This window comes from Rhagoletis pomonella, unplaced genomic scaffold (genome assembly GCF_013731165.1).
Source record: "Rhagoletis pomonella isolate Grant_MI unplaced genomic scaffold, Rhpom_1.0 Rhpom_scaffold_00005, whole genome shotgun sequence".
Lineage (NCBI taxonomy): Eukaryota > Metazoa > Arthropoda > Insecta > Diptera > Tephritidae > Rhagoletis > Rhagoletis pomonella.
Genome location: NW_023458559.1, coordinates 53,599,920 through 53,621,863, shown reverse-complemented (window position 1 = coordinate 53,621,863; position 21,944 = coordinate 53,599,920). Strand labels below are relative to the sequence as shown.

The window sequence follows — 21,944 nt, the reverse complement described above, 5'->3', positions numbered from 1 at the left end:
GTAGAAGCTGTAAAGATAAGGAGGGGGTAGAATCCGTGCAGTACTCCCTTTCTGAGTGTCCAGCACTCCGAATAAAACGCCTCCAGTTTCTTGGCGACCATTTCTTCGAGAGCCTGGATACCTTAGGCAAAGCTCCACTAGAAGGACTGTTGGGATTCGCCAGAGTATCGAACTGGTTCAAAGACATGTAGCTACAGCCATGGGAAAACTCCCCTGAGCATCGCAATGGGTCTTTGTGGACGCCGAGTGAACTCTTCTCAGAGCCGCCCGCTTAACCTAACCTAACCTAGATTAGTCCCACATCGCTTCTTTTCACATCGGTTAAGCAGCGACAAGAGCATTTGGAGACGTTCAAATACTGTGCAAAAAATATTTTTTTAACTTCCTTCTTATTTTATATTACCCTTGATTTACCAAAAAGTTAAAACATGAAGAAATACCCAAAAAAGGCTTTTATTTACCAGCCGCTCATATTTCATTTGGAAAACATTACTAAAACAGCTCAAAATTCATGGAATAAAGTACCCTTGGGGTTCCAACTCATTGCAGTCTGCGAATACACATATACTCATACATACATATAACCCGCTCTAATTCCAGATATTTCCCAACCAAATTCGTATCTGTTACGCAAAACATATATGCAAATGTTTACCGAATAGATAAAAGGAAATTCACAAACGTTCCGCCCAAGCGGGAAATGAAAATCACCTTCACGTACAACACGTACGTACCTAGTTATGTACGTACAAGGTCACAGCAAAACCACTACAACAACAAAGTAGCATTTAAAGCAATTAAACAAAACAATTATCAACGCTGCATACCTGACTACCTAAATTTCAGTTTTATTGTTTTTACATTTCTATCTAAATGCGATGAAGGCTCCTCATAAATCACCCGCACATCAATGCACAACACGGCTGCTTGCTTGCTTCGTTGTAAGGTTGTTGTGTTACATTGTGTTACTTTATTTTCCGCAGCCTTTTCTAACCCTTTCCTCTTGTTTCGACTCTTCATCGGCCTACCAAATGAGTAGTGACCACACTCGCATAGATCCCTGCGCAGGAAATTGTATAGCCCATTTCTCTATATCTATGTTTGTAAATGTACGCAGTCGCACTTAATGGCTGCTTCTTAATTAGTCTGAGGTTGTTAACACATAAAGCCATAGGAAATGTGCAGAAAGTGCAAACAATAAAAACGCTAAATTAGTTGAAGAAAGGAGATAAATGCGCGGAATAGCCACTGACCGGCGACGGTTGCCCGAGCTGTGATCGTTGCTGGCCAGCCACTGTTCCCACGTCTAAGCACCAACGGAAAAACCCTTAGCACAGCGGGTATGATAAAACGGTAGCAGCGCGCTTATGTAATAAGAGTGTAGTTTAGAGTGCGTAAAGTGAAATTATTACGGCGAATTTCATTACGTTCCTAGCGGCAAACGAAAGACTTAAAGCGCGAACCCAAGAACATTGTTCTAATTGTTCGCGAATTTAAAGAAAGGTGAGTATGCCTAATTAGTGTACTTTAGTTGAATTATTGCGCCTCTGTGTATTTATATTTAGCTTAACTTAGACTCCTGGTTATCAGCATATTAATCCCTACTTTTTCAACCCAAATATATGCTATATATGGTCGCTCATCTTCTGGCTACTACTACTTTTCTTCCATTCATTTTGTTGCCGCTCGCACATAGTACTCAGCTCAGCTGTCTATTCAAAGTAAATGTTGAACCAATATTTACACTCTCTGCGGCTATTGTTAAGGCACATACTTACATGTGTACATTTGTATGTACATATTTATTTCTACGTATGACTACATATACGCGCACGATTTTAACAATCACGGTGCACGCCACAATGTGCATGGGCTTTGATTTGTTATTGTTATTTGTCGGTTGGTCGGTTTGTTCAATGTTACCTGGCTGCCTCATTGTTCATGCTCTGCTTGTGCGCGACCGACAAACTAACTAAAATGGCTGCAGCAACGCAACTCAGTGCGAAAGTAAGAAAAACTAAAACCATAACTAATCATCGTTCAAAGCGAATGGCCGCCTTCGATTTGTTTTCCGATTTCTTCTTTGAACGATTTGTGCGCAATGGCAAACAAATCGAAATGTTTCTACTCAACTGGTGATGCTTGTTTATGGAAATTTTGAACGGTTTTAAAATGCATTAACCAACCAACCATACGTGGCACAAATACTTATGAGTGTCCATTTGCAATGCAAATATACAAATATGCAAATAGTAAATATATTTATGCAAATTAATAAATGTACCTGTACGTAGTTTACAAATGGATGGCTAAACAGCATTCAATGAGTGCAAAGCTGTCTCGGGACCAATAGAAGTACTTAGAGCAATAGGATGTGAGCATAGAAAGCCAAAGAAATCGCCTGTGCCTTACCGAATCCAATTGGCTTAGGTCAATATTACAATATCAATTCTATGCTTTTGAAAAGTGTCCTACTAAAATCTATTGGAAATACCGTTGGCACAGCAGGAGTCCACCGTATGTATTAGGGATGTTAGTAGCGAAGCTATGGGAGAAAGACGACATCTATGGCTTTTTGCCGGAGAAACGCTCCGTGCTCACGATGAAGCTCTTCAGTCGACTGATGTCCATTCCCGAGAGCTCGTCGAAGTGCTTAAGCCTTAGGCTCGCAAAAGCCGGCAGCAGATGTTGAGATGATTCCACCTCATCGTCCTACATGCAACTGGTGCAGTAAGGGTTATCCACGACATTCAGCCTTACGGCATGGTTACCAATCGCACAGTGACCAGTACGCACTCCCACCAATACTGAGAGATGAAGCTTGCTTAATATCAGGATCACTCCAGATCGCCTCCGGTCCACCCGTTAGAAAGTTAGAAGGACGAAATTCGAGGATGTTAACGAGTTTATATAAGTCCTCACTATATATTTTTTTCAAAAAATTGAATTTGTTTAAGTTCAACAGTGTTCATGATGGCTACACTCTTACCTTTCAGAAGCCTTTTCCGATAAAAACTCCAACTAAGTAATGTCTTGTCTATAATAAAAAAACAAGTAAGCGCAGCGCTGTCTTCGGCTATGCCGAAGGCTCCATACCTTTCATGAGCATCTGAAAATTTTACGTTAACAGATAACTGCATTTGAAAAAATTTATATATTCACAGGAGACATAGATAGAGGAGATACATATATAAAAAATTCTAGCTAAACAATCAGTGGTATGGAAGATATACCTTCTATAGCACCAATCTAAGTGATTTTCACTGCTGTGTGATCGGTACGTAAACCGGTAACACAATTTAATGGGTTTAGCTTCCTACATAAAGGAGATACATATATCGAAAAAACTGGTATCTGAACAATCCGTGGTACAAGAGATTAAGATTATACATCATAGATTTTGACGATTTTCTCAGTAGACTTTGTATTATTATTTAAAAAATAGCTTACGAAATTTATCGGTTTTAGCTGTCCAAATAAAGGAGTTTTACAGTAAAACCCCATATCTGAACATGGGGGCAATAAACAGGTTATAGTGACCTGATCTTTGTTATTTTCGCTATAAGTATTATGTGGATTGAGTGGAAACGGTGCGAATTTTGATGTTCCTAGCTGCATAAATGAAGAAGTTATGGCAAAAAATCTCATATCTGAACAATCAGTTGTATGGTGGATATAGGTTGTAGTGACTCGATCTTCGCCATTTTCACTGAAATTATTCTTTTGATAATATGTAACAACAGTGCAAAATTTCATGTGTCTAGCTACTTAAATGGAGGAGTTATAACGAAAAATCTCATATCTGAACAATCAGTTGTATGGGAGCTATATGTTATAGTGGTCCGATTCTTCCGGTTCCGACAAATGATTAATACATTATAAAAATACACCCACCTACCAAATTCTATCCGGATATCTCGAAAACTGAGAGACTAGATTGCATACAAACAGACGGACAGACAGACAGACAGACAGACAGACAGACGGACAGACGGACATTTAAGTATACATTTTAATGGGTCCATCTCTTCTTATTCTGGTACTTACAAACATCGGACCAAAGTTATAATACCATTTCATGCCCATGAAAGGTATAAAAATCATAAAATAATCCAAGTACAAGATTTCGCTCTAATACCTTATTCAGGAACCATGTGTATGCAACGGACGTATCTGTGGACTTAGGGGGATTTCATGGGGTAACATCCTTAAATTTAGAGGGACAGAAAGGCCGCGCGCATGCATTATAGTTCCGCATTCGGTTGATTGCACGATGCTTTGAGAGTTCTGCTCCGAAGATGTCGTTGTGATAATTAATTTGGTACTGTACGGGCGGGCAACGCGACGAGGACCTTGTAGTCTCCGCTTACCTGCTATATGATTCTATAGTCCCCCTCCTACGAGGGAGAGACGCGAACTCACAAAACACTATATGGGGAAGCACGAAGTGCAACTTTCTTGGGAACAAGTCATTAGACTAGATTACTGTTACTTTTAAAATGCCTAAAAGTTCGAATCCTCAAAAGGCGGACTGGGAGAAGTTTGGGTTGCTCATTGAAACGAGAATACAAAATCTCACTAAAGTCAAAAACATTAAATCAATTGAAGAGGCGAGCCCCGAGGTAACGATTATTTTTATTAGTCATTTTGAGGAAGCAGACAGGGTAAAGCGGACCCATGGCGGGACGCAGAAGCTTACCAAACTTCGAAGAAGGTCCACGAGTCTTCTGAATAGGTCTTCAAAAAGCCGAATGGAGGAGGACTGGTCCGAACACCATAGCATGTAGAAGGAATATAAAAGGTAAATTCTCATGTGGAAATTAAGCTCTTTTAGAGACTTCTGCAATGATATCGTTAACATAAAAGATTATGTCAGGCTGTGTAGTTCCTGTAGCACCTGGCGGTTAGGCTTGATCCTCTCAGAAAGTCGGATGAAACTTATACCACGTCGCTAGGCACATACAAAACTCTCTTTCCGCGTAGCAGGATAATTCCTGACGCAGACGGAGAAATGGTGGAGTACATCATGGATGGGGACTGAGGATTCAGTGAGGTTTTCTTTGTCAGCGGGCCCATATGTTGTATATCCGAAAATGCTAAAGTGTGAGGGACATGGGCTTAAATGTAGGGGCTCTAAAAAGAGTCTTTACGGCCCATCTGGCATTTGGCCACTTTCCCACTCTTTGGAGAAGAATCAGGGTAGTCTTCGTTCCCAAACCGGGAAAGGATTACCATGCGCTGGGAAAAAGCTTCAGGCCAATCAGCCCGACATCTTTCATGCTGAAAAGTTTGGAGCGCACTGTCGAGAAATACATTAGATCAAGGGTTTTGGTGAATAGCCCTCTTAAGGTCCGGCCACACAAAAAGCGGTCTGTCGCGGTAAGCGATGTCCGACCGAGGCGGTCAAGCGGTCTGGTTGTATTATTCAGTTTTGAATTATCTCTGTCACACAGGACGTGGTGTACAGCCTCCAGCTAGTCTATGTCGTGGCGACTAGCGATCCGGTTGTACAAAATTACAGATTTCCCTCGTGATCGCTTTGCTAGCTTCGATTAAAAATTAAAAGAAACATAAATAAAAGTGCGAAAAAATGTGTTTAACCATTTCAGGTTATGTAGTATCTAGACCACATTTTTTCACAGAAAACTAGTCAAAGTATGTAAAAACACTGCTTGTGCACTTGCGATTTTATGTTAGGATATCTAAAAAATCTGACATGTTAAGGTAATTCTGAGTATGTATATGGATTTACGTATGTACATATATCACTGATTCACAACTATTTAAAAATATCAAATAAAAAGCAATTCGAATACACACTATACATATTATATTTGGAGAAAAGTCACTGAACCGCTCACACAAAAATTTCGCGTTCTATGTGACGCATATCGCAGACCGCCGCGACAATCGCCCGATCACTTTCCGCCGCGACAGACCGATTTCTGTGTGGCCGGGCCTTTAGTGTTCATCCCATTCTGTCAATCACAGCAAAACAACTCTAGTCTTGTTTACGCGGAAAGCGAAGTTGGACGGTCTCAAACTTCCAATGCTTGTGAAATATCTAGGGGTGTAATATATGGTGGTAACTCCAGATAAAGAATTGACATGGAAAACTCACGTTAAGCCGAGGGTAAATCGAACGCGGAAAATTTTCAGACAGTGTCAAAGAACCTTTACAAGACCTAGGGTTTGATACCGGCTATGGTATTCTGGATATAATAGTTTCAGCCAGACCAAACGTCACCATCTCTGCTGTAGAATGGTAACGCACAACCATGGTCAAAAGCACGGTTTCTGTGAAAACAGTACTAGAGCCGGATGGACGGAAACCGCTCGCACCTCTTCAAAGATAGTCCAGGAGTGTAAGTTGAGGCTAAACGCCGTTACAATGTTGAATGATCTTTAACTTGTGTAGGTGGCACAATACCACGGTGTTCAAGGTAACGAACTGGCTGATGTATTGGCGAACTGCGGTTCTCTGAAGCACCAAATTGGACCAGAGCCAATTTTAGAACCAAGCATAGAGGGAACGGTCAAGGATCTCATAAGCAAAACTCATGAGTGCCGTGCAGTGCACTATTAACAACTGCAAAATAAGCAAGTGTTTCCTGAAAATGCCTGACAGGATGATAGCAAAATTCCTTTTCAAACAAAGAAGAGAAAAATAAGACTTATTACGGGGCACAACCCAACTACAAACTGCTAAAATTCATAAAGTAGTATGGTAAGTGTGGAGAAGGGTAATGTCTCTTGGCTTTTTGTTTTTGTTTTATCCGTTTACCCACAATTCCATTCCATTTCATTCCAAATAAACGAAAGGGAAGTAGCCAATGAATGCTAAAATGTATCTTCCGTATTTACATTACCGTAATTTATTCTGAACTAATTGGTATGTACGGCGCTTTCGAGGAAACTTTTTTACGCAAGATCTATAGTTCTGTTCGCATGAGCAACGGGTGAGCAGCGAATGGAAGGGTGCTCACGAACACAATGGAAGGAACTCGGCATGTACAAATGGCGCCAACTTATAAAAGGGAGAGGCAATTGGTGAAGTTGTTTGGCCTCGGCCTAAACCGACGAAACGTTGTAGGGCCAAATAAGAAAAAGAAGAGGAAGATTGGTGTTTAATATATTTATTTACTTTCGGTATTTATATAGGTAATTTTGTATAATAAGTATCAATTTTTTTAGGGAAATTGGGTACTCAACTATTTACATTTCAGCGTACGAATTTTTAGTACTTTCAATTAGCCAAATTATGGTTTATCAGACAAGAATTCTAATAGATCGATACTCATGCTTTTCTATAATTTAATAACAAATCGGCAAATTAAATTTAAATAACCTTTTCTCTTAATGATTTTCAGTGGTATCTAATGTCAAGTTCTGATGCTTAGTAATGTTTAGGTACTTTTTTTGTTTTGTATATACTTCTTAGGTATGCAAATGTATAATAATTCTCTAAAACTTAAATTTGCAAATTTATAAAAATCTTTTTATTAGGTAATAATGCGGTAATATATTAATGAATTTAATTTATGTTATAAACAGTTTCGATATTTTCTTTTTCTATCAAATATTTTTCAATTCAGCTTTAACATTAGTATTATATTTCAAGTGTTACAGCATCTTATTTATTCTTTACATAGATATAAATTTGTATATGCAAAACATTAAATTTTTACTAATTTTTTGTTTTTGTTTAGAAAGTAAATTAACAAAATATTTAAACGAAGAAAGCAAAATTTGTGACAATTTAACCAAGAGCTTCCGTGGTGTTATATATATTTTTAAATACATAATATATGTATGTGCATACATTCTTTTTTTTTTGCAAGAAATAACAACATTTAGATTTCATATGTGGTATGCATGTTTATGCGATTCAAGGTAAAATTTAATATTGGAAATTGATAATACCGTTCGAAATTCTTCAACGTCTGCAAATAATTTGCTATATTTTGTAATTAAAAACCGAGTTCAATTAAATTTTCATTTTGAAGAGAAAGCGTTTTCATAGTATCAGCGTTCAAATTTTACTAGTTTTATATTTACAAAACTCGTTTTTTTTAAACATACTCATCAAAAATATTTTGAATGTGCATATAATATACATATATAGGTGTGTGTAGATTAGGATATGTTCACATTGCAGTGTCCATTTACATTCATTATGCATAATTTGGTTCGTTTTTTATTTATTTAACAATAATGGAAGACTTTTTGCAATTCTCATGCACGTAAATATTTATGTACTTAAGTACATTTGTTATTTCGCTTACAATTTCTCCGCTTCATCGCCATGCATTTGGCATAGCGTATTTTGCTGCATATTTTCAAATACACTACCGAATAACGAATTAATTTTACTCCTTCAGATAATTATTACTTTTTTTCTTTTTCTTCAGTTTATTTTAAAATACTATTTTGTAAATTTCTATTAGGAGCAATAACAAATTTGTTTAGCAGATATTTATCATTAAGCGGAACCATTCACAATATACATACAGGCATATTGTAAAATCTGCGGTGCATACTTTAGTAGGTACGTAAATGTCGAAGTAACTGTACATACATACACATTACATCAAGCCACTCCAGCTTACTCCATCGAGCCATATTGCACTTTCTTGATCTTGAAATAGCTACAAGTTAAAAAATAAAAATAAATTCAATTAAAATCAATAAAATGGCCCACCCTTTATCACTCATACTCTCTTACAATATTTAGTATGTATGTGTATGTAGATATGTACTTACCGCCATCCACCATAGCCGGAAATGGTCAGCAGCACAGCTATCGCCAACGCAGTGCCCACTGCTAGCGGTGCTGTCTCATCGCGATATGACCCAGTGGCACTGCAATGGAACGGTGGACCCCACTTGCCACTCTCCTTGAACATAAAGCTTTGCATATGCAGATCACGCAGATAGAGGCGCGCAATGTGGCCAGACATATCACCCGAATCGATTGGCGCATACAGAACGACGCTCTGCTCTTTATCGCAGACATAGGATTTGCCGACGGGCGTTGGAAAGTACATGGGTGTGTGTGCTGGAGAAGTGAGCTTTACATCCAAATTGGGGCGATCAGGATGTTCGAAGAGCGAATTCGATGAAGAGTAAGTGAGTTCGAATAGGTTGATGTACCAGCCTTCACCACCAGAGGACTAAGTAAATTGAAAGAGAAGCAGAGGTTAATTTTCTTTCGCTGCGTTGGTAAGAGTGTTCAAAATAAATGTTGTTTTTGTTTTGTCACAAGGGAATATATTTCACAAGGTACTGTCTAAAACTAATGGTGATTTCGTTTCTTCCAAAAAAGTATGTCCTTTCATGGTGCAAAATGTATCAATCCCGTAAAAATGCACCTTTTGTCCTCACCTAAATAGCTCACGCATTTAATAATATATGTATTGTCGTTTTAAGCAACCATCTGATCTTCAGGGCAACCATCTCCTTAGAGAAAGCTTCAAAAGCAGAGAATGTGCCATTTTTGCATCACAAGAGTGTGACATTTTAAGAAACGAACACAAAATTTTCTCATCGTTTGCCTTTATTTTAGAATCGAACACGAAAGAGAAAGGCGCAATCAAAAGGCGATATTTTTTGGTAGAAACGAAAACACCATAAGGCGGTCATAACTAAATACTTGGACACCTATAAATAGAGATTAGCAGATAAGCGGAGTTTTTTGGGGGAAAAATATTGATTTTTAACTATTCTATACTATTTCTACGATAAGTGGGTTTTTGCCCATAAAAATACATGGAAAACTTTGGGCGCTTTCAGCGACCTCTAAATATTTGTTGATTTCAAAATAAAAAAATAAGGGAATATTTTTATCGGTATAGAACAATCCTGGGTGGGGGTGAGAGCATACAAATACCGACTTTACTTTTCCACATGCATTTTCGGACCACCCTAGTAAACACTCAATAGAGTTCTACGAGAGACTCACCTTCAAAGTCTAAGTGAGTTATTTAGCCAGACTTTTTCGCCGTGTAATTAGTCCATCGCAGCTAGATCGAAACCTCTACGACAACTCTATGCTCCAATTGGCAAGCTAAACAGAGTTTTTGCTCTACGGAGACGTATGGTATAGTCTTGACTAAGAATTTCATCTTAGTTTCTTAAATTTTGAAATGGCTAAGATATCAAATCGTTTATTCGGTGCAACCACACCATTTTAGGTAGATTTAAAACGTAGCAAAATGTCGGAAAATTTTCTTTTATTTTCAGAGGCATTCCAATGGCCTCCCTCCTTTGGAAAGATGCATAACCATTGGTTCAAATGTAAGGGGTATTCACCAAATTGAGAAAATGGGCTGGCACTCTGGCATAATTGAATACGTACTCGCTTTAATGGTTTACAATATACCCAAATAAAAATTATAACATTTTGTATACTTTATTGTATTAAACTGTCGAAGTCAAATAAAAGAGGGCATGAATAAATCATGTTGTACTTGGTACAAGTCTGCTCATTTTCGAACTAGTTCGGTTTCAGTCAGGAAATTTTAGTTGTAAACTAGTATTTTTCCTGATTAGTCTGGTGTTTCACTGCAGGGTAACTATTGTCTGCCGTGTACACAGCTTGTAGAGCACGTGATAGAGTAAAGTTGAGATTTCTCTCTATTTTGTCTCTAGGTAGAGTGAATATCTCCTAGAGTTGCTCTACTGTGTAAACTTAATTGAGAGAGGAGATTTTTATTTCAGTAAACCTCTAGAGAGATTTCTCTACCTTATGCAATTACCTTAAACAAACTGTAAAGTACTTATTATATAAAGTTTACTTTCTCCTCCTCCAACTTCGCTTGCTTTTGTTTGTTAGAAAACCATGCATCTTGATGTTTTCCATTGACTGCAAATGCGAATATTTTTTATAAATACCACTAAAAGAAGCCTCCAAGTAAATCAGCAATTTCATTTTTTCATGGTTCGTTTGCAGAACAAATGCCACTTCAAATTGCCTAACCAGATGACCACTTTAAACAGCCAAGCCTCAAATCACAACATCGACAGTGGGCAAGAGTAATTTTTGCTTCAAAATTTACTTACTGGGTATTCGTTACGCCTAGAAGACAGGACGGGTGGTCGGCAGCGTTGCCAGGTTGACATTTTTAACGTCATTTGGACTTTTTTTGGTATCCGGTTGACGTTCGGACATTTTTGTGTAAAAATTACGTTTTTTAATTACCCAGTAATTTTTCTCTGTTACTAAATCTTGTAAGTAGAACTGATTTTGAATTATTTTCTTAATAAATCTTTACAAGCTTTGTTTTTCGCAGCAGCTTCTTCAAAAGATATTTATTCTTTGGACACAGATGACTTAAATATGATACAAATCAAGCGTACGCGCATTTTATTTGGATCCTTGGACTAAGGATCCCGCGTTCAAAGGCTGGTCTTCTAAACACTTGAGGTTACGAGGCTTATTGCAATGTTTGCAATTGCTCATTAAAAGCCAAATCAAGAAGAGCTGATCTATTGCAACACGTACGCTCGCAAAAGCACCAAAAAAGCTGTAGCAGCATAAAAAGTCAGAAAAAGTAGGCGACTTTTTTAAGACTTCCGTGAAACGCAAAAACGGCTAAAATAATGCTATGTTCCTTCTCAAAAAAAATCTTAAAAATCTGAATAAAAAGCTGAAAATCTAGCTGAAACTTTGCATATTTTTTATAATTTTTGCACAAAATGAGCTAGGCTTTTATGGAAAAATAATAAGCATTAAATAAACAAAAGAAAAACAACCACAATCGATCAAAATTTTGATGACTTAATCGGCCAAAATCGCTTAGGCGGTTACAGCGCCAAAAAAAGAAAGAAGAATCAGCTGATCACAAGTGTATGTATAAAATGATTTTTATATTAACGATCTCAAAACAGGTTACAATGAATTTTAAATGTGCTCTGTCGAAATGATATTTTAATATACCTTACGTAAATACTTATATACCTTTGTAAACAATAAAAATTTAATAAGAACAATTCTGTGTGCACACATTTGTAAAAGACGTTTTTGGGTAGGAAATGACGTTTTTTTTCAGACCGTGGGACGTTTACTCATGCCGAAGACCTGGCAACACTGGTGGTCAGTCCTAAACAGAAGAGTCCTAACACTGAGCTTCAACTCGGCGAGGACGCTATTTGCTCGCCAATGCCAAACTTATAAAATAAAAACCGACTGGGTGTATTTTAGGGAGGAGCTTGGAGATCAAACCACGGCGTCACCTAGGATACGATCCACTCAAGTCATTGATGAGGCTATGGTTAATTTAAACGCTGCCCTACGTGCAAATTTGTATAACGCTTTTACGTCTCGTCCTCTTAGCCGTACGCCTGTTCACTGGTGGAACAAGGAGCTTTATAAATGGAGGAGTGAGTCGGGAAAACTTCTAAACCAGACCCTCAAACTTAATTTTGAGATGGACTGGGAACGCACGCAAAGAGAGTGTAAGAGGGTAATTCGCTCTGCGAAGGGGGCGTCGTTTAAAGAAAGATGCAGCGGGATTGGAACCTTGGCTGAAACGGCTTGTTTAGGCCTCCATGCTAAACCAAATACTTAAAAGGGTGAACCACCCTAATGTAAAATTGCATAAATGTGCAACGGATGCACATATACATAAATAGCCTGATTAATGCTAAGCCGTTAGCATGTACATATATTAGTTTACCGCTTGAATATAAAACTTCGTTAAGTTTCCCCTCCAAACAGTTTGTTGCTTGGAGGTCAAACTTAACTGCTCAAGATTAAGCTCGGTCACTTCTATCGAGCACTTCGACCACACCGGAAGCGATCCAGCCACTACTCCTGCGTATTTCTCAAGGTAATATTGTATACCAAAAATCACAATACACATTTCACCAATTTGACTAATAAAGCCACTTTGTTATATATATTGAATTAATCCGTGGTGTTTGCCTTTGATTATTTCGTTTCAAAATTAAACCCTTGGTGCAACTACGAGCGACATTGCCCCAAGGCGTTTTCATGAGCCTTCGAGCCGGATATTTGCGGCTTTTGTTATATCCACTAGACGACCAAGTCGTCTAGGGGGGCCGGTATGTTTAGGCGCGTCTGCTAACACCAGGCGCCTAAATACATGCTATGTGCTGCTGCATGTGCAAAAATTTCCTTTATGCAACTTAGGAAATTTTTGCACATGCACTTCTCAACTGCCGAGTAATTGAACTTTCTTAAGTTTCAATAAGATGGCACTTCAAAGTATGCTCGGCCTAGTCTGATGCATCCTCCGGACACTGCTTCCGGAGCCTTCTGCGGACTCTGCATGGCTTACAACCATGCGGAGGTGGTAATAGTTGATTACCATTGGCCACAGTGCCTACCCACTACTTTTTGGTCCAATAAATATTTTTTTATATACATACATACATGCAAACATACTGGTCTCCCCTCTCACTGAGTTATTCACGGCTAGACTGGTAAAATTTCTCAAAAATGAACAACCCACAAACAGTGGCGGATACAGACTGCGGTTAACTTGTCAAATAAGGTTAAATCAAGTACACAAGGAAAAAAAGTATGATTTTTTCAAACAGCGTCATTTTCGTGGTTTCCATATTAGCGACTTTAAAATTTAAACAAACAAATTATTTTATTCAGCATGTTCAAATTTTCTTAATTTACTGCTCATTCGTAAGTCATCATGTTGAAATCAAGTAATTTTGCTATATAAAATTTGTCAATAAATGTGAAATTCGCGAAAATTCTCCCAAATTTCAAAAATTTGCTATCAAAATTTTAAATTTTGTATCCGATTTTTTAGAAAATAATCGGGTATTAATTTTTATAGCCAATTTAATTTCAGTATAATTAGGTGCAAGTTCGAAGTTGTGCACTTTCTTCGATATACTTCGATATATACTTCAAACATTCACTTTTTGTACAAAAAATTTGATTGAGTTATAGAACTTCATATCCAATCATTTTTGTAGCCTGGCAGGGTGGAAAGGTTGAAAATCTTATTTCTGAAGAAGCGTTACTAGCTGAAGTGTGGCCAGAAGGCAGAAAAGTTTGTGAATCAATAACACAAGAACATTCGTCGCAGTTAAATACCAGGAACTTCACGTTGTACACAGGAGTAGTTTTATAATAAAACCAGTCAAAATTCAGATTTATCAACTTTGATAAAATTCTCTTTAAACATAATATTTCTCAAGCTATATAAAGCTGGCAGAATTAAAAATCTATTTTCTTCGTACTGTTTTCTTCATCAGTAAAAATAACTTAAAAACATAAGAAAACGAATGCAGAAAAGTGCGCTCGATAATCAAATGCTTTCTTCGAGGCTGAGTACCGAGCTTTACTGAATTATATGTTCTCAAATTTCAGTGCCATCGGAAGATGTTTAGAAGGACTATGAGACTTTTTTATATTTTTAAGTTATTTATTTAATTTGAATTAAGAAATTACAAATTTCGTAATTATTCGTAATTATTCGTAAATGAGCGCCAATCTGAAAGAACGGGGAGCATATTCGGACTCGCTAATCCTGGATACAAAACTGTCGTGGAAATCTCACGTGGAACACGAGACCTCCAGAGCTTTGGCAGCATTTTGGCCACAGGATAGTACGCCACTATTACCTTTGTTGAAGAGATTCTATAATGTTGAATTCCCTGAGGTTGAATTTTGGTTTAATATCGGCACTGAGCCCAGACTCACACATTGTCGGATCTTCATTGATTCTACCCCGCCTTTGAAAGAATTATTGAAAGACGAACACCTGAGCTCTTTGACGCCGAACAATCTGCTTAGGTTTATACGCAAATCGTGCAGATTTAAAACAGACTAAAAGGGACATGAAAACAGTATAATGGACGGCAAGTAGTCTGAGTGCTAACCTAAAAAAAAAACTGTACGGATCTATCGCTTAATCTAGAATGGTCATCCTATCAATCTTTATATAAAAATATTTTCCGTTGTATACGTATGTGTTTATTACTCATCATTGAGAACATTCAGGCGTGATTGTGGGACCCATATACATAAATAGTAACGCTTCCACACATACCACATCACATATACTACTTAGTACGTACATATCTATATACATATGTATGTACATACATTATGCGTAGTTGATAGGGCTAAAATCCTTTGAACTTTTTCCGCATGCATTGACTGCTGGGGTAGTCATACCCAGCGAATAGCTAAATCATAGCAATTACTCATACACGCTTGCGTAGCTTTAAAAGCTCTGCAGACACTATTTTTAGTACAAATTTTTGCTACATATTTAACTTTGATATACAGATATAATTGCTAGAGTCGTTTACCTTGCGGAATGTCATCGTCAGCACGAATCCTTTGAACTCTAACCGCAATGTTTCGTAGTTGGACTCCACACATTCGCCGCTTAACTTGGGATCATCGGGAAGGTAGAGGTCCGCCTCGACATCCTCATTCAATTTATTTCGATATTTAATGCTAATCAAACCATCCACGCTGACCAAAATGCAAGTGATTCCATTGGTGGCATTGAGGCGATAAATTGATGTGGTGGCTTCGTGATTCATTGACGAGGACTAACCGAATAAAAAATAAGAGGAAAGAAATAGTATTATGCATAAAGAAACTATATGTAATATTATCATTTATAGAGCAAATCTTTGAAAAAATAAACAACTCCAACAATTCCAACTTTCAATGCAATAATCACCCACCAAATGCCTTGTACACAATGTTATGTATTTTCTCATTATACACATAGTATTCAAACTGGCAACCCGTTCAGCAAATGACAGAAGGGATGTCTCTAACGACCTTGCACCACTTAATCAGTTTATAAAGCGATTGCAAGTATTTATGAATACATACATACATATTACAGCGTGCGACACAAACAAAAAAAATATCGAAACTCATGAAGCAATCAATATACTTACGAAACTGTGGGCCAAATATAGTAAAACTGCGTTATCAGTGTTTTCTCTCTGAGGCCAGGATTTTCTTAAAGGACTTTATGGTTTCAAAGATATGATTAATTCCAAAAAGTATTTAAAAAATTCATTCCAAAGTAGAAAAAAGTATGGGCAGCAAATGAAAGAGATAATTCTGTAGAATTAAAACAAATCGAAACTTTTGGGTTCACAAGTACGAATAGGTATTGAAAATGTCCTTTTAATTAGATTTTTTTTTTTTAGTGAATAAAGTTGGAAGGATGAAATTCGCACACATAAATGCATGGGCCAGCCAATCCATGTCAAATCGACAAATGGTTGGAATCGAACATGATTCAATAAAGTCTGATTAGCACTTTTCTTTTGTTATATAAGGAAGTTGCGCCGAAGAAAAAAAATATTAAAACTTCTGTTTTAAAAGTAATGCAAAATTCCCAATATCACAAGACCCGGAGTTTTAAAGTTTATTTTTTGAATATCTCAAAAACTATTATGGGTACTAAAATGGTCCGGTTTTAAAGGTGATATTTGTGGCATAAAAGAAAAAAATAATTTACAAAAATTGGAAAAATAAAACAATTTACAGAATTGTGATACCCAAGAATCCGAGTAGCGAAAAAAATGCTGAAATTTTCTGAAGAGAGTTTAGATTTTCGATATTAAATATTTTTTGTTACTAACTATAAATAAATTCTAAAGAATTCTAAATAACTAGTAATAACCCCCACGAAATTCGGGCGAAAGTAAAGAGAGTGAGTCAAGAAAATGTTTAAGCGCATATATTTTAGCACCTACTTTACCGATTTGAAATCTGACAATTTTTCGATAACCTATGGGGCTTGAACTTTAATTTGATATCCAACTCAATTCTGTAGCTACTCCAGATCGTCCTAACTAAGTCGTATGACTGAGCAATTATATATAGATTGTTTTTCCTCGTCTCGTTACGGAGAAAAATGTTACCGACTGGCACCCAACCTTACTGAGGAAACTTCGATAGTACATCGATGTTTTGCTTTGAAACATCGACAACATCAATGGTCCCAAACATCGGTTGTTTTCCAGCTCTATTGAAAACACAAGTACGCATTTTGGAATGTGTGTTAGTTCATGTACTATACATACATACATATCGTCGCCTCAGAAAACGGATGTCGAATGTGCAAAATCACGATTTTGGGATTTTGATGCAGATTTACTAAGTTGGACATGCTCTATCGATTTCTGCAATCCATTTTTTTATATCTCCATTAGTTTTTGAGATATTTCGTGCGCATTTTGTCGTATGTTACATAATATTAATAATTGGGTATGCCTTTTGTTGTATGTGCTGAAAATGCGTCACATACGACAAATTCCCATACAAACGTACCTTTTTTTTAATCATAAAACGTTTGTCGTATGTGGCACATACGACAAATTCCCATACAAATGTAATCCTTTTTTAATCATAAAACATTTGTCGTATGTATCGCAAAACTTTGAACTTACGACAATTGGATGGTCCTCTACTATAACGATACAATTAAAATTGGAAATTAAACTAAGTAACTAATTTTAAAATTTTAAATTTTTAAATTTTAGCTTGCACTGAGTCTCCAATGAAATGAAAGAGATAAAAATGTATAAAAGACTGAATTTAAGTATTGTTTTTTGTTTTTATATAAAGAAAACGTATGTTCGTAACATATTTACAGCATAAGAGATGTACAGATTTTTTTATTAAATACATGATTATGTTTTTGTTATGTTTTTTTCTAATAAGTAATCATTATTTAATAAATATGTCTGTTTTTTTCCATCAAATTATACCATCTTCGTTGAAATAGATACTTTACTATTGTCGTATGTTCTGTGGACAAAACAAAGTGGTGAGTAAACGCTACTTACGACAAATGTATACGGAATGAAAAGTAAATTTTCTCATTAACGTTAAGAGATATTAAATGTAAAAATATGGGAAATCAAAACTAATAACACCAACTACGTCTCCTTCAAAAGTTACAAAAATCTACCGTACAGTTGGGGATTAATTCGACCTTAAACTTCAAAGTCAATTTTCTCAAAACAGTGTTTTGTAACATTCGACATCCGTTTTCTGAGACGACGATATGTATGCGCATGTATGTGGTTCACTCCATGTCAAATCGACCAATGATTGGGATAAACTATTTTTAATTTGGATGAATTTTGGTCAGAACTTTTCTTTTATCATATAACGAAGTGGTTCCAAAAGAAAATATATAAATTTTCTAGTTTGTAAGTTGGGTCAATGTACAAATTTTTCTCGAAAGTTCAAAAAGTCACGATTTTCCAAATTTCGCAGGTTTTTTTTTAATATTTCAAAAACTAGTAGTAAAGAAACTACAGAATTTCCAAATTAAAAAAATTGTAAAAGCAAAAAAGTTATTTAGTTTATTCTCAATTTTGTAAGTGATCTTAAAAGATTCTAAAATTTTCAAGAAGGTGCTTTTAAGACACGAATTTTTTAGCTTTGCGAGCGCTTAATTAATAATAAACTTAAATTAAATATAAATTGCGCAACATAACTTTATTTAGAGTTAGTAACAAAAAATATTTAAAATCAAAAATCGATCTCTTCAGAAAATTTCAGCATTTTTTTCGCTACTCGGGTTCTTTGGTATCAAAATTCAAAGAAATTGTTTTATTTTTCCAATTTTTGTTAAATGTTATTTTCTTTCTTGCCACAAATATCACCTTTAAAATGACACCAGAGCCATTTTTGTACCCATAATAATTTTTGATATACTCTAAAATAATCTTGAAAACTCATCCGGAGTTGTGAAATTGGGAATTTTGAATTACTTTTGAAACAGAAGTTTTAATATTTTTTCCTTTTCTTATATAATAAAAGAAAAGTTCTGATCAGAATTTATTCAATCATGACCTATACCAACCATTTGTCGATTTGACATGGATTGACCCATGCATTTATGTGTCGCACACCGTCTTCAAAAGAGACACAATTCGAAAATCAGATTCGGAAATGTATCTGCTTGTGGATCGTACAGATTCAATGCAGTCGAGATAAAAAACAAGTATAACAGTAGTTTTTTAGTTAGAGAATATAACCATGAAGAAAAAAATAAATATTTGCATGAATTTGAGAAATTCATTTATGCAAAAAATTCGGCCAACTTTTTTTTATTTGTGCCTCTTTTGAAGACGGTATGCGATATGTAAGTTTTATAGCTATACATAAATGTATAAAGCGAACGAAGTCCAAGCGCACTCCTTTTGTGACGTGGCACACCCACACAACATATCGATCGAAGTCGGCTGGTTATCCTTACAGGCATACATACATATTTATGTATTTACATATATGTCTCAACGTTGAATCAATTATTGTTTGATGACGAAACAACTAAATACGCCCCACCGAATTTATCGCTATAAACTTACCGACGCTGGCTTTGTCGTATACTTGGTAACCCTGGGCGTTTTGGTGGTGAAAGCGCCTAATTGTAGGCCATCACAAAGGGAAACTGCAGTTAAACAAGAAAAAATTTCAAATTAGCAAGGTTGAGATAATTCATACAATTGAAAAGCGTCATATATATTTCTTAAATTAAACACATCTAATTGTTATGACGATGAAAATATAAATATGTACATATACGTTTATAGGTATGAAACATTTCCAAATTTGTATGTATTTGTATGTCGCATTCGGATATCGATTTTCTACCTCCATCCAGCAGACAAAATATCTAATTTTAACAAATGAAAAGTGTCGTAATACTCACCAAGCAGCAAAAGCGGCAGCAAAAATCCTATTGCTCCACTAATTCGTTTGTGCTGTTGCAGATTTATTTGACTAAAATTTTGCCACATTTCTTAGCTGCCGATTTATAAGTGAAACAAAACGCAATAGTTAGGTACTTTCGTTGATTTTTTTATTTTATATTAAATTGTATTTATTTATTTAAATTTTATTTTCAAATTTTTCTTTTCAATGCCTTTTTTCATTTAGCACACCACTACCGTCTGTCTGTATATCCAACATGCAAGAGAGTGTATAACCTTTTTGGCAATGCCTTCAGATATGACTTTCGATTTCTTTTCGTCCTTTGTATCCTGTGGCCTTTGTTAACGCCGCCGTGCTCGCTACTGACATTTAGCTTAGCTCTAATCGTTTTTCTCCAAAGGAATTTGCACATTTTCATACGTGCATGAGTGGTATGTATGTAAATATGTAAGTGCAAGTGTGTTTTTAGAGAGAGTGAGTACTCTCTAAGGGAAATCATATGTGTGCTGCGCATGAGCGAAATATTTTTAAAAAAAGAGCATATTTTCACTATAAATTACTTATTAGTAAATATTTTTCGTTGTTTTTTCACTTCGAATGCGAAATGTATAAAATATGTATTTAAAGAAATTTAAGGCATATCAAAAATTTCAAAATAGCGTTTAAAAATTTATTCACATACTTTTGCTTTAGCAACACTGTTTTTAACCCTTGGTATCTGTGGATAGAATTTGCTCCATTTTCATGCAAGCTCGAGCACACAGATGGCGCCGATGGCGGCAGCAACGACATAGCCCAGCAAACCAAACATTAACTTGAGGTGGCGTGAGCTTGCTTTTAGTTACTTATCAATCAAATTTATTTAAAAATCAAGCTCTTTCAACAATGTTTACGAATTTCAAGAATTTTGAGCGGCCTCCATATATTTTTTGATTTGAAAATAAAAATAAGGGTATATTATTTTCTATATAGAACAATCCTAAGGGGTGAGAGCATTAAAATTCCGACTTTACTTGTTTGTTTTTTTTTTTTTACCACCCTAATGTACATACATATCGATGGCTGAGTGGAAGATCGACCTATCTCGGCAGCTGGTTCGAATACGCCCTATCTCAGCAAATTTTTCAAGAACGCCGTATTTTGGTTGTGTAACGCTCTAACTCAGCAAATGGTCCAAGAACGCTCTCTCTCAGCAAATTTCTGAATTTATGGTGAAAGGCCTTGAAGATCAAAAATAGTATCCAGAAGGCCACTTCTTTTCTTAGTTTGCTGAATGGGATTAACGAAAATAAAATAACTTCAAGATATCTTACTAAAATTCACTTTTATTATATTATTTATTTGAGTAAATTAATAATACTGTACGGCAAAATCAACTTTTTTTCTCGGTATTGGACCAAACCATTTTTTTGTTTTAAAGATTAAGTCATAGGTAAAACAGAGATTTCTCCGTTTTTCGAAGTTAGCCTCCGAATTCGAGATATGGGCCTTCGAAGATCCAAATATGACCTTTGGTAAAAAATTATATTTAATTATTGCATGTAAATAACTAAAAACCTCAAAATATAGGCGTAGTCCTCCTTTGCTTTTATTTAAATGGTATATAACTTCTTTTGCGCAAACTTATATTACAGATGCTGTGCGGGGTCCAAGTTCAGGTCTTCGAAAAATTAAATAAAATTTAATTCCTTATATTGCAAACAATTTTTAACTGATTTTTAAAAAATGTATATCGTTGTAAAGGTGATTAAACCCTTTCCTTTTTGATTGTTGTTGTTTCCGACAGAGTGGTTGTATAAATAAGAGAAAAAGGCGGACCACGTCTGTATTTTTACCTTTTTTGATTTTTACATGCAATAATTAAAAATAATTTTTTACCAAAGGTCCAATTTCGAAAATCGAAGGCCCAAATATCGCGATCTCGGAGGCTAATTTAGAAAAATGAAGACATTACTTTTTTTAATTATGACTCAATCTCTTAAAAAAAAAGTCGGTTTGGTCCAATGCCCAGCCGAGTGCTGTACAGTGTAATTCATATTATTGGAAACTGTTTTGCTTTTTGTGAACTTGATGTACATATATATGTACCTCTTAGAGTCCGACCGATTAATTGGCATCGGCATCAACATCTGCATCGGCATCGGCCGTTTTTGGCCGATTCTTTTTACTTTTTTAGCAATTTTAACAAATGTTCAGCAAAATGTGGAACTGTTTAATCAGATTGTTTAGAATTTTTTCGAGTACG

General features: G+C 36.0%; 1 protein-coding gene across 2 annotated transcripts; it reads right to left on the bottom strand.

Annotated features, from left to right (window-relative positions):
• Positions 1-7,998: 7,998 nt before the first annotated feature.
• Positions 7,999-20,070, bottom strand: LOC118739225 (lysosome-associated membrane glycoprotein 5-like). Of its 2 annotated transcripts, none has more exons than XM_036470422.1 (6): positions 19,911-20,070; positions 19,698-19,792; positions 19,354-19,436; positions 15,304-15,552; positions 8,764-9,173; positions 7,999-8,648 (listed from the first exon to the last, which is right to left on the bottom strand). In XM_036470422.1, exons 2-6 carry the CDS (start codon positions 19,783-19,785, stop codon positions 8,606-8,608), a joined length of 873 nt encoding a protein of 290 aa, XP_036326315.1. In that variant the 5' UTR covers positions 19,786-19,792; positions 19,911-20,070; the 3' UTR covers positions 7,999-8,605. The 2 variants fall into 2 exon arrangements, with proteins under 2 accessions (XP_036326315.1, XP_036326316.1); XM_036470423.1 differs by having other exon boundaries at positions 19,936-20,070.
• Between the last annotated feature and the right edge of the window lie 1,874 nt (positions 20,071-21,944).

Excerpts from the sequence above, each read along its gene's own strand:
- LOC118739225 (XM_036470422.1), bottom strand. The coding sequence starts at position 19,785 with ATGTGGCAAAATTTTAGTCAAATAAATCTGCAACAGCACAAACGAATT. Across the intron at positions 19,437-19,697 it reads GCTGCCGCTTTTGCTGCTTG|TTTCCCTTTGTGATGGCCTA; the intron begins GTGAGTATTACG and ends GTTTAACTGCAG. Across the intron at positions 15,553-19,353 it reads ATACGACAAAGCCAGCGTCG|TCCTCGTCAATGAATCACGA; the intron begins GTAAGTTTATAG and ends TTATTCGGTTAG.